This window comes from Salvelinus fontinalis, unplaced genomic scaffold, assembly GCF_029448725.1.
Source record: "Salvelinus fontinalis isolate EN_2023a unplaced genomic scaffold, ASM2944872v1 scaffold_0558, whole genome shotgun sequence".
Classification (NCBI taxonomy): domain Eukaryota; kingdom Metazoa; phylum Chordata; class Actinopteri; order Salmoniformes; family Salmonidae; genus Salvelinus; species Salvelinus fontinalis.
This window is the reverse complement of record NW_026600767.1, coordinates 116,172-130,172: the sequence shown is the minus strand read 5'-3', so window position 1 is coordinate 130,172 and position 14,001 is coordinate 116,172. Positions and strand designations below refer to the sequence as shown.

Below are 14,001 nucleotides of genomic sequence, written 5' to 3'. Positions count from 1 at the left end.
GGCACTCAGCCCATAAGAACCATTCATACTGTCAGATCTAATATGAAGAACTGAATACTAAAGAGAAGAAGAGGTTGACCAGTACATATTCATGTAACTTTATTTTTCATTGGCAGATCAATAAAAGTTTGCTTCAATGCAGTTATCCAAAGACATTCATGATCAGTAATTAAAATAACTAATCTAGTTTTAAAGACAATTAATAAACACATGTATTCATTTCATAAACTGTGTATCATTAAATAAAGTTGTAAAACAATCCCCCCCAAACTAATGGTGAAAAGTGATCATCACACCATCTCTATCTGATACATGTTAGGGGCGGAAGGTAGCCTCGTGGTTAGAGCATTGGGCCAGTAACCAAAAGGTTGCTTGATCGAATGCCCGAGCTGACAAGGTAAAGATCTGTTGTTCTTCCTCTGACCAAGGCACTGTTCCTTGGCCATCATTGTAAATAAGAATTTGTTCTTAACTGACTTGCCTAGTTAAACAAAGGTTCAATTAAAAAAAAAAGTGTATACTAGCTCCTTCCCACAGAATACTGCAGAGGGACAACCTGGTCTCAGAGCAAAAAGTATTATATTATATAAAAAACATCCATGCCACTCCATTTAGTATGTTAGGTAACATTACATTGGACTACCAATATAAACTGAACTAAAATATAAACTAAACATGTAAAGTGTTGGTTTCATGAGCTGAAATAAAATCCAGCAATGTTCCATATGCACAAAAAGCTAATGTCTCTCAAATGTTGTGCACAACTTTGTTTATATCCCTGTTAGTGAGCATTTCAGCCTTTGTCAAGATAATCCATCCACCTGACAGGTGTGGCATATCAAGATGCTGATAAAACAGCATTATCATTACACAGGTGCACCTTGTGCTGGAGGACAATAAAAGGCCACACAACACAATGTCATAGATGTCTCAAGTTTAGGGAATGTGCAATTGTCATGACTGCAAGAATGTCCACCAGAGCTGTTGCCAGAGAACTCAATATTTATATATCTACCATAAGTCACCTCTAACGTCCTTTTAGAGAATTTGGCAGTACATCCAACCGGCCTCACAACTGCAGATCACATGTAACCACGGCAGCCCAGGACCTCTTCACCTGCAGGATTGTCTGGGAGGGGGGGGGGGGGGGGGCGCCGAGTAGTATTCCTGTCTGTAATAAAGACCTTTTCTGGGGAAAAACTCATGCTGAGTGGCTGGGCCTGGCTCCCAAGTGGGCCTATGCCCTCCCAAATCCCACCCATGGCTGAGCCCCTGCCCAGTCCTGTGAAATCCATAGATTAGGGCCTCATTTATTTCAATTGACTGATTTCCTTATACGAACTGTAAATCTTTGAAATTGTTGCGTTTAGATTGTTATTCAGTATAATACGACGTATCGTATGTTATGAATTACAATTCGAATGTTATTTTACGCATTGATATTCATACAATATGTTACGAACTTGTAATATGTATGATATGTTACGAATTCCAATTTGTTCTTGCTAACTTTAGCTAGGTTACGGGTGAGGGGTTTAACTTCTTGTGGCTGCAGGGGCAGTATTGAGTAGCTTGGATGAAAGGTGCACAGAGGTGCCCAGAGTAAACGGCCTGCTCCTCAATCATAGTTTCTAATATATGCATATTATTAGTAGTATTGGATGGAAAACACTCTGAAGTTTCTAAAACTGTTTGAATTATGTCTGAGTATAACAGAACTCACATGGCAGGCAAAAACCTGAGAAAAAATCCAAACAGGATGTGGAAATTATTAGGCTGGTCGATTTTCAACCAAGATCCCATTGAAATCACAGCGAGATATGAATGAGTTTTCACTTCCTACGGCTTCCACTAGATGTCAACCGTCTGTAGAACTGAAGGGGGGTCGAATGAGAGAGGAATTAGTCAGGTCTGCCACGACCTGACCATTCTTTGACCATGCGCGTGCGTTCACATAAAAGAGGGAGCTCTGATCCATCGCTCATCTGAAGTCAATGTAATTCTCCGGTTGGAACGTTATTCAAGATTTATGTTAACAACATTCTAAAGATTGATTCAATACATCGTTTGACATGTTTCTACTGACTGTTACGGAACTTTTGGACATTTCGTCAGCTTTTAGGGAACGCGCTTCGTGACTTTGGAATTGTTTACCAAACGCGCTAACAAAAGTAGCTAATTGGACATAAATAACGGACATTATCGAACAAATCAAGCATTTATTGTGGACCTGGGATTCCTGGGAGTGCATTCTGATGAAGATCATCAAAGGGAACATTTATCATGTAATTTCCGGTTTCTATTGACTCCAACATGGCGGCTAATTTGACTATTGTTCTGAGCGCCGTCCCAGATTATTGCATGGTTTGCTTTTTCCGTAAAGTATTTTTGAAAATCGTACACAGCAGTTGCTTTAAGGAGAGGTATATCTATAATTCCATGTGTATACCTTGTATAATCATCTACATTTATGATGAGTATTTCTGTTGAATCGATGTGGCTATGCAAAATCACTGGATGTTTTTGGAACTAGTGAATGGAACGCGCCAATGTAAACTCAGATTTTTTTATATAAATATGAACTTTATCAAACAAAACATACATGTATTGTGTAACATGAAGTCCTATGAGTGTCATCTGATGAAGATCATCAAAGGTTAGTGATTCAGTTTATCTCTATTTGTGCTTTTTGTGACTCCTATCTTTGGCTGGAAAAATGGCTGTGCTTATTGTGGTTTGGTGTGACCTAACATAATCGTTTGTGGTGCTTTCGCTGAAAAGCATATTTAAAAATCGGACAATTTGGTGATATTAACAACAAGATTACCTTTTAAATGGTATAAGACATGTATGTCTGAGGAATTTGAATTATTAGATTTGTTTTTTTGAATTTGGCGCCCTGCACTTTCACTGGCTGTTGTCATATCGATCCCGTTATCGGGATTGCAGCCCTAAGAAGTTTTAAGGTAGAGTTAAATGGGTTTAGGGAAAAGATTAGATAACATAGCTAAAAAGTAATAAGTAGTTACAAAGTTGCTATGAGCTATAATGCTAAAGTCCTCCTTGATAAGATTCAAACACGCAGCTTTTGGTTAGACGTTTGACTTACCCACCCCTCCACAGAGCAGGAGTAAGGCTTCTCCCCTGTGTGTATACATTGGTGTGTTAAGATGCTATGGTGAGAGAAACTCACCCAAAAGTCAGAGCAGACGTAAGCAGGCTTCTCTCATTCGTGTGTTCTCTGATGAACTTTTAGCTCATTTGATGTTTTGAAGCATTTTACACAGTCAGAGCAGAAGTAACGCTTCTCTCCTATGTGTATACGTTGGTGTGTTTTTAAGGTGCCCAGATGAGAGAAACTCGCCCCACAGTCATAGCAGAAGTAAGGCTTCTCTCCTGTGTGTAAACGTTCATGTGATTTTAAGGTGGAAGGGTGAGAGAAACTAGTTCCACAGTCAGGGCAGACGTAAGGCTTCTCTCCTGTGTGTGTTCGCTGATGAGATTTTAGCTCATATAATGTTTTAAAACATTTTCCACAGTCAGAGCAGACGTAAGGCTTCTCTCCTGTGTGTATACGTTGGTGTTTTTTTAAGTGGGTACGTTGAGAGAAACTCGCCCCACAGTCAGAGCAGAAGAAAGGCTTCTCTCCTGTGTGTATACGTTCATGTGTTTTTAAGCCGGAAAGGTGAGAGAAACTAGTTACACAGTCAGGGCAGACATAAGGCTTCTCTCCTGTGTGTGTTCTCTGATGAACTTTTAGCTGAGCGGATGTTTTAAAACGTTTTCCACAGTCAGAGCAGGAGTAAGGCTTCTCTCCTGTATGTATACGTTCATGTGATTTTAAGTTGGAAAGTGTAGAGAAACTAGTTCCACAGTCAGGGCAGACGTACGGCTTCTCTCCTGTGTGTGTTCTCTGATGAACTTTTAGCTGAGCGTATGTTTGAAAACGTTTTCCACAGTCAGAGCAGGAGTAAGGCTTCTCTCCTGTATGTATACGTTCATGTGTTTTTAAGTTGGAAAGGTGAGAGAAACTAGTTCCACAGTCAGGGCAGACGTAAGGCTTCTCTCCTGTGTGTGTTCTCTGATGAGATTTTAGCTTATTTGATGTTTTAAAACGTTTTCCACAGTCAGAGCAGACGTAAGGCTTCTCCCCTGTATGTATACTTTCATGTGATTTTAAGTCGGAAAGTTGAGAGAAACTCGCCACACAGTCAGAGCAGGAATACGGTTTCTCTCCTGTGTGTTTTCTTAGGTGTATTTTTAGCTTCGATAGAAATGGGAAAATCTTCCCACAATGTGGGCAGTGGTGAGACCTCTTAGCTCTGTGATCTTCCTGCTGTTGCTCTCTGGATGTAGAGAATGTCTCAACATGGTATCCTGTGTGAAAATCAGAAGAACCAGTCAGTTGGTGTGATATACATGTCAATGAAATGTAGTTTATGAAGCACTTTCTACATCAGTAGTTGTCACAAAGTGCTGAACAGAAACCCAGCCTAAAATCCACAAAGAGCAAGCAATGCAGATGTAGAAGCAGTGGCCACAAACTCTCTAGAAAAAAGGAACCTAGGAAGAAACGTAGAGAGGAACCAGGCTCAGAGCGGTGACCATTCCTCTTCTGGTCATATCGGGTGGCTAGAGCAACCGAAAGGTTGCAAGATCAAATCCCCGATCTGACAAGGTAAAAATCTGTCGTTCTGCCCCTGAATAAGGCAGTTAACCCACTGTTCCTAGGCCGTCATTGAAAATAAGAATTTGTTCTTAACTGACTTGCCTAGTTAACCTGTTTGGGCGCATGTCCAAACGCTAGAGGGACACCTACGACAACATCCGGTGAAATTGCAGAGCGCAAAATTCAAAATACAAAAATCGTAATATTAAACATTCATGACAATACAAGTGTCTTACATCATTTAAAAGCTTCTTGTTAATCCAACTGCGTTGTCAGATTTGAAAAAGGCTTTAGAGAAAGCATACCATGCGATTATCTGAGGACAGCGCCCCACGTCAAAATACTTTTTCAACCAGCACAGGCGTCACAAAATCAGACAGCAATTAAATAAATCACTTACCTTTGAAGATCTTCCTCTGATTGCAATCCCAAGGGTCCCAGCTACACAATGATAAACGATAAAGTCCTTCATTATATCCCAAAAATGTCAGTTTAGATGGCGCGTTTGATTCAGTAATTCACTCATTCAACATGCACACAAACCAATCCAAAAAGTGAAAGTCAAACGATGTTTCCAATTAATCCTCGGGTATTCTAATATCTAAATAAACAATAATATTTAGACGGAGAATAGTGTGTTTAATAGCGAAGATAAATAACGAAGAGCGCACTGTCGTTGATGCACGCAACATGACTACTTTTCTAATGGGGGACACCTTGGAAAAACTACAAATACCTGAAACCCATTCTAAAGACTGGTGATATCTAGTGGAAGCCATAGGAACTGCAATCTGGGTCCTATCTATTTGTATATCCCATAGGCAAGCACTGAAAAAACCTGTGACCTCAAAATAAACATTCCGAATGGATTTTCCTCAGGTTTTCACCTGCCATATCAGTTCTGTTATACTCAGACATTATTTTAACAGTTTTAGAAACTTCAGAGTGTTTTCTATCCAATGCTATCAAGTATATGCATCTCCTAGCTTTTGGGCAGTTTACAGGCAGTTTACTTTGGGCACGTCAGTCATCTGAAATTCCGGACAATAATCAGTATGCTAAGAAAGTTAAAAAAAGGTAAAAAAAATAAATACACTACCATTAGTGGTGAAATAAATGAATAAATTCTAAAGATTGGGGTCACTTACAAATGTCCTTGTTTTTGAAAGAAAAGCATTTTTTTTGTCCATTCAAATAATGTCAAATTGATCAGAAATACAGTGTAGACATTGTTAATGTTGTAAATGCCTATTGTAGCTGGAAATGGCTAAAGATCTCATACAACGCTGTGTACTACTCCCTTCACAGAACAGCGCAAACTGGCTCTAACCAGAATAGTGTCTAGAAGGCCAGCATCCCGGAGTCACCTCTTCACAGTTGACGTTGAGACTGTTGTTTTGCGTGTACTATTTAATTAAGCTGCCAGTTGAGGACTTGTGAGACATCTGTTTCTCAAACTTGACAGTCTAATGTACTTGTCCTCTTGCCCAGTTGTGCACCGGGGCCTCCCACTCCTTTTACTATTCTGGTTAAAGCCAGTTTGCGCTGGTTAAATTAAAAAATATATATATTCTCATCAATCTACAAACAATACCCCATAATGGCATCACAATACCCCATAATGACTGAAATATGACATTTACGTAAGTATTCAGACCCTTTACACAATAGTTAGTTGAAGCACCTTTGAGTCTTTTTGGGTATGAAGCTACAAGCTTGAAACACTTGTATTTGGGGAGTTTCTCTCATTCTTCTCTGCAGATCCTCTCAAGCTCTGCCAGATTGGATGGGGAGCGTCTCTGCAAAGCTATTTCCAGGTCTCTCCAGAGATGTTTGATCGGGTTCAAGTCCGGGCTCCGGCTGGGCCACTCAATGACATTGAGACTTGTACCGAAGCCACTCCCACGTTGTATTGGCTGTGTGCTTAGGGTCATTGTCCTGTTGGAAGGTGAACCTTCACCCCAGTTTGAGGTCCCGAGCGCTCTCAAGTAGGTTTTCATCAAGGATCTCTCTATACGCTATGCGCTGACTGCAGCACATTTCCAGCCTAGATGAGGTTGAGGAGCTGCTGTACAAAGATTTAATCCATTGATTTGGACGCCTCCGTCGTCCTTTCAAATGTGTAAGGTTTCTCATTTCCGATTGCCCTGTCTTTTATGTAGATGAAGCGTATTTTGCCATTGAGATCTGGAAAGTATTTGCGTGGGCTGCCTGCTTCTCTCTCACTGCTAGCATCTGAGAAGATTAGCATCTGTCTGTTCAGCCATGCTTTGTCTGTTTCTGTTCTTTCTTCTTTCTGCCCATGAAGTCGTGCGGTCGCCTTCTGTTATAATCAACAGACACAGCCAGGGTTGCCAGGTCCAGTGTAAATGTCTAAGCGAATGACCACTCAAAACCCGCCCACAAGGCTTGAAAACGTTTTTATTTTTTTATTGCAGCAAATGAGTTGCCACATTTATCCAATAGGTGTCTCCATAATGACAATCTACACTGATTGCAAAAAACATGAAAGGACACCTTAATATTGAGTTGCACCCCCCCTTGGCCTTTGAACAGCCCCAACTCATCTGGACATGGTGTCAAAAGTGTTCCATAGGGATGCTTCGCCATCTGGCAGTCGGACGGACGGATCTGGGTTTGGCGAGTGCCGGGAGAATGCTTCCTGCCCCCGGTGCATAGTGCCGGCTGTGGGGTTTGGTGGAGGAGGAATGACGGTCTGGGGCTGTTTTTCATGGTTCGGGCTAAGCCCCTTAGTTCCAGTGAAGGGAAACCTTAATGCTACAGCATAAAATTACATTCTAGACGATTCTGTGCTTCCAACTTTGTGGCAACAGTTCGGGGAAGACCATTTCCTGTTTCAGCATGACAATGCCCCCGTGCACAAAGCGAAGTCCACACAGAAATGGTTTGTCGAGATCGGTGTGGAAGAACTTGACTGGCCTGCACAGAGCCCTGACCTGAGGAGCAGCCACAGACCGTTGTTCCTCGTCCACCGAACTTTGCAGTTGGCCCTGTGCATTGGGGCGGGTGGTGTTCTCCTGGCGTCCGCCAATCCCAGATTTGTCTGTCTGACTGACAGATGGTGAAGTGTAATTCATTACTACAGAGAAAGCGTTTCCACTGCTCCAGAGGCCAACACTTTACATGTGGTGTTTATATTTTTTTGTTCAGTATAGTATGATATGTTACCTTTGATATGGTTACATAAGACAGAAGGTGGAACAAACTCCCTCACGACGCCAGGTCAGCGGAGTCAATCACCACCTTCCGGAGACACCTGAAACCCCACCTCTTTAAGGAATACCTAGGATAGGATAAAGTAATCCTTCCAACCCCCCCCCCCCCCTTAAAAGAGTTAGATGCACTATTGTAAAGTGGTTGTTCCACTGGATATCATAAGGTGAATGCACCAATTTGTAAGTCGCTCTGGATAAGAGCGTCTGCTAAATGACTTAAATGTAAATGTATACTTTGCTACGTTCATCTGTCCCTTGATCCTGAAAAGTCACCCAGTCCCTGCCGCTGAAAAACATCCCCACAGCAAGCTGCTGCCACTACCATCCTTCACCGTAGGGATGGTGCCAGGTTTGCTCCAGACATGACGCTTGGCATTCAGGCCAAAGAGTTCAATCTTGGTTTCATCAGACCAGAGAATCTTGTTTCTCATGGTCAGAGTCCTTTAGGTGCCTTTTGGCAAACTCCAAGCGGACTGTCATGTGCCTTTTACTAGGCAGTGGCTTCCGCCTGGGCACTCTACCATAAAGTCATGATTAGTGGAGACCTGCAGAGATGGTTTTCCTTCTGGAAGATTCTCTCATCTCCATAGAGGAACTCTGGAGCTCTGTCAGAGTGACCATCGGGTTCTTGGTTACCTCCCTGACCAAGGCCCTTCTCCCCCGATTGCTCAGTTTGGCCGGGTGGCCAGCTCTAGGAAGAGTCTTGGTGGTTCAAAACTTCTTCCATTGTAGAATGATGGAGGCCTCTGTGTTCTTGGGGACCTTTAATGCTGCAGAAATGTTTTGGTACCGGTCCCCAGATCTGTGCCGACACAATCCTGTCTCGGAGCTCTACGGACAAATCCTTCCACCTCATGACTTGGTTTTTACTCTGACATGCACTGTCAACTGTGGGACATTAAATAGACAGGTGTGTGCCTGTCCAAATCATATCCAATCAATTGAATTTACTACAGGTGGACTCCAAGTTGTAAAAACTTCTCAAGGATCATCTCATAGCAAAGGGTCGGAAAATGTATGTAAATAAGCAATTCTTATCATTTTTTTTTTTTTTTTTTTACATTTGCAAGAATTTCTAAAAACCTGTTTTGGCTTTGTCATTATGGGGTATTGTGTGTAGATTGACGAGGAAAAACATGTAATCGATTTTAAAATAAGGCTGTAACGTACCAAAATGGGAAAAATGGGAAGGGGTCTGACAGTGCCCACGGAAAGTATTCAGAACCCTTGACTTTTTCCACATTTTGTTTTTTTACAGCATTATTCTAAAATTAAATAAAAAAATATCTTCAGCAATCTACACACAATACCCCATAATGACAAAGCCAAAACAAGTTTAGACATTTTTGCAAATTTATATATATAAAATAAAAAAAAGAGCCTCAAAATTGAGTTCAGATGCATCCTGTTTCCATTGATCATCCTTGAGATGTTTCTACAACTTGATATATAAAACATTTTAAATATACACTACTGTTCAAACGTTTGGGGTCACTTAGAAATGTCCTTGTTTTGAAAGAAAAGCACATTGATTGTCCATTAAAATAACATCAAATTCATCAGAAATACAGTGTGGACATTGTTATTGTTGTAAATGACTATTGTAGCTGGAAACGGCAGATATTTTATGGAATATATACATAGGCGTACAGAGGCCCATTATCAGCAACCATCACTCCTGTGATCCAATGGCATGTTGTGTTAGCTAATCCAAGTTTATCATTTTAAAAGGCTAAATGATCATTAGAAAACCCTTTTTGAATTTATGTTAGTACAGCTGAAAACTGTGGTGCTCGTTAAAGAAGCAATAAAACTGGCCTTTGCAACTCTGCCTAGAAGGCCAGCATCCCGGAGTCGCCTCTTCACTGTTGCCGTTGAGACTGGTGTTAAGTGACCCCAAACTTTTGAATTGAGCTCAGGTGCATCCTGTTTCCATTGATCATCCTTGAGATGTTTCTACAACTTGATATATAAAATATTAAATATATATGTATGAGATATAAATCATCAGGATGTGGTAGTCTACTGGTTATGTTCATCACTTCTCCAATCGTTGTTGAGATCTGATATTCTGTGCAACAAACAAATTATAATTCAATATTGACAGTGATGATGCCATGGCCTATTTTGAAATGAGGTATGCCTAACTTGGTGATTGAGGGTATTAAACATTTGCAACGTTTTTGAGACAATGTGTGGGAAAAGGCAGGCGTTACAAGTTTTAAAATGTTTTGCTTCGCTGTGAAGTCTTGAGATGTTCAGGGATGTGTGATGTCAGAATTACAGAATTCAACCTAGCAATAGACTGGGTCATAACTTATGGAGGTCTAATATATGAAGATAACTTATAGAGAGAACCTGCTCTTACCATGACTAACAGTTGTCCCAATCTTCTCCTCCTCTTCTTCATCTTTAATGTTGACATTCAGCTCCAGTGTTTGACTGCAGTCTTCCAGCTTCACTGATGCCATCTCTGGATCCTGCAGTGCAAACTGGGCTCCATCGTCACAATCAGGACCCAGTGACTGTAGGTTTCTACTCAGTGTGGAAGGAAAGTGGCAGGATGGGTTCGTGCTCACTGTTGATGTTACCGGCCTCAGACTTAATCTGAGTCGGCCTGTAGTAATAAAGACAAACAGACACAAAAGTTATTTTCTTGACAGTTCTGGCACTTTATTCTGTAAAAATATTTTCTCTTTTTTCTTATTCAATTATCTAATTTCAGTAGATCAGGTAGCTAATCCTTGACAAAACATTCATTCACATTAGACACAAAGTACACATTTTAAATTGCACAACATAAGAGCACTTAATCTATAGTAGATTTCTTAAATTCACATAAATGCATAAATGACTCAAAAACCATTTAGCACAAGGTTGCAGTATGTTTCAGGCAGCACTATGCACTATTTTCCTGAATAACCTTGTCTCTTACTACGGGACCAATCATGGAAGCTCCATTAGTCTGACAGTAGGTCCTCTTACTACGGGACCAGCCATGGAAGCTCCATCAGTCTGACAGTAGGTCCTCTTACTACGGGACCAGCCATGGAAGCTCCATCAGTCTGACAGTAGGTCCTCTTACTACGGGACCAGCCATAGAAGCTCCATCAGTCTGACAGTAGGTCCTCTTACTACGGGACCAGCCATGGAAGCTCCATCAGTCTGACAGTAGGTCCTCTTACTACGGGACCAACCATGGAAGCTCCATTAGTCTGACAGTAGGTCCTCTTACTACGGGACCAGCCATGGAAGCTCCATCAGTCTGACAGTAGGTCCTCTTACTACGGGACCAGCCATGGAAGTTCCATCAGTCTGACAGTAGGTCCTCTTACTATGGGACCAACAATGGAAGCTCCATCAGTCTGACAGTAGGTCCTCTTACTACGGGACCAATCATGGAAGCTCCATCAGTCTGCACTGTAGTTCCACCAGTCTGTCTTACAGCCTCTGCATATGATACATCATGACGGATTCTATATCTCTGAGCATCTCTCTGCACCTGGCATCCACCAAATGCTGCTCTGTGTCCTCCGCACAATTGCAACACTTAACCGTCACATTGCTCCAACATTCACCGTAATCATGTTCCCCAACACACTTGGCACATCTTTTCACTCAACAGCTACATGTCCCATTCTTTGGCATTTAAAAACACTGTGATGATTGACTGTTGCTGCTCCAGTTTCAACTGTTCTGTTATGGAACCCTGACCAGTTCACCGGACGTGCTACCTGTCCCAGACCTGCTGTTTTCAACCCTCTAGAGACAGCAGGAGCGGTAGAGATACTCTCAATGATCGGCTATGAAAAGCCAACTGACATCTACTCCTGATGGGCTGACCTGTTGCACCCTCGACAACCACTGTGATTATTATTTGACCCTGCTGGTCATCTATGAACATTTGAATATCTTGGCCATGTTCTGTTATAATCTCCACCCAGCACAGCCAGAAGAGAACTGGCCACCACTCATAGCCTGGTTCCTCTCAAGGTTTCTTCCTAGGTTCTGGCCTTTCTAAGGAGTTTTCCCTAGCCACTGTGCTACTACACCTGCATTGCTTGCTGTTTGGGGTTTTAGGCTGTGTTTCTGTACAGCACTTTGTGACATCAGCTGATGTCAGAAGGGCTTTATAAATACATTTGATTAATAGTTGATTGATGAGGCTGGGTCAACTTCTCTGACATGGAAGCTAAGGAATCCTATTCTGTACTTTTCCAGACAAAACCTTCTCAAACCTCAACAGCACTGATAAGCTTTCACTTCTTTAACCCTCTTCCTACTGATCAACCTTTAGGCTTCAACCACTCTGTCTCCTTCACATGTTCTTTAACAATATCATCCATGGACATAGATATTGGGACCTCAGAGATTACTCCCTTCAATTTAGCATGAGCTCCAGGGTCATGCCTTCTGAGCTTCATCCTATTATGATTTTCCAATTGAAGAATCTTCCCTTGCTGAACCTGACCAGCACAAGATATTAACAATCTACCATTTTTTATTTCACCTTTATTTAACCAGGTCGGCTAGTTCAGAACAAGTTCTCATTTACACGGATGCAGCCCAGTTTAACTTCACCTCTCTTTTTATGGCCTTGGTTAATCAGATAGGGTGTAAATGAGGCCCTGTGGTCTCCTCAAACACCATCCCAACTTTCCACTGTGACACATTATTACTCTAGCTCCCTACCTTGGGCCTCTTTAGAGTTTCTATACTACATGCACCTCTGCTTCCAGTACCATTATCTCTGTTCTTCCTATGTCTTTCCACTACAGACCATTCACATACTAGACCCTCATCCTCCCGCTCCATATCATCACAACTGTCCCCCACATTGATCGCATTCGAGCACAGCTGTTGCTTCTCAAACTCTCTCCATTTCCATTGTTTCAGGGGTGTAAAACTCATCCCATTGACAGCCGAGCCTCACAGGTTTTCGTTTCTTCATTCAATTAAAACCTAGACAATCAGACGAGGGGAGTTCCTTTCTAATTAGTGTCCTTAATTAATTAATCAAGTACAAGGGTGGAGCGAAAACACGCAGACACTTGGTCCTCCATGGAATGAGTATGACACGTGCTCCGATTCATCCGCATTAATCGACGCCATTCCATGCAGTTGGCCTCTCTCTCCAAATGGTGAAGGATAACTTCAGTTAGCTTCCCTCTATTTTGACACCACGAGCAAACTCCTAGAAAGACTACTGAAACCGTTGAAGCCGCCATTTGACGAGCCTCGTCCGAACCATCCTGATCTCGCGAGCTTACATTAACGAAACAGTGTATGTAAACTCGCGAGATCAGGATGGTTCGGACGAGGCTATTTACCAGCTCAGAGACAACATTTTACACAAAACCAAGAACATGTAAAAACTAACTAAAATAAATGGAATCTTTATGAAATGACTGACGAAATTATGTTCATACACTCATACAAATCCAAAGTCCAGCTACATGACTTGTAAAATCGTTGCAAATCACGTTCTTCACTCACTCGGTTTGACCCCAAAACAACACATACAATTTAAAACTTTACCAAACGTGTTAATACCTTCACGGACTTGCTACCTAGCATATTATATATTCTTTCGACATTAGAAAGTTTAAACGTGCTATTACATACCTACAATGATACAGTTGAAACGGACACAACCACCATCGACATAACACAGTTCTGTCGTTTTCAACCCGGAACTTCCTGTTCCCCTCTACCACATGGCAACAGCGTCATCTTCTTCTCTGGTATACTGACATTTACACAAATATAACGTGTCTACCGCCACCTACTGTACGGTTAGTAAACTGTAGAAAGAAATACATGTCCATTGCGGAAGCAACGACATCAAAACAAAATACAAAAATAAAAACATCCCACTGCTTCAGTCACAGTCCTATTCAAATCACATCCCTACACAGTCTCATGGGCCTCGTGGGGAGGAACATCTTCAGTCACAGTCCTATTCAAATCACATCCCTACACAGTCTCATGGGCCTCGTGGGGAGGAACATCTTCAGTCAGTATTCCCTGCAATCAGTGGTGTAAAGAACTCAAGTAGTATTTTACTGCGTGGCTTTCCTTAATAGGAAAGGACTC

At 41.7% G+C, this 14,001-nt stretch overlaps 1 protein-coding gene across 1 annotated transcript; it reads right to left on the bottom strand.

Moving 5' to 3' along the window:
- Positions 1-84: 84 nt before the first annotated feature.
- Positions 85-13,765, bottom strand: LOC129846464 (zinc finger protein OZF-like). Its single transcript, XM_055914404.1, has 3 exons — positions 13,531-13,765; positions 10,274-10,522; positions 85-4,377 (listed from the first exon to the last, which is right to left on the bottom strand). The coding sequence occupies exons 2-3, from the start codon at positions 10,374-10,376 to the stop codon at positions 3,227-3,229; spliced, it is 1,254 nt and encodes a 417-aa protein (XP_055770379.1). The 5' UTR covers positions 10,377-10,522; positions 13,531-13,765; the 3' UTR covers positions 85-3,226.
- Positions 13,766-14,001: the final 236 nt, after the last annotated feature.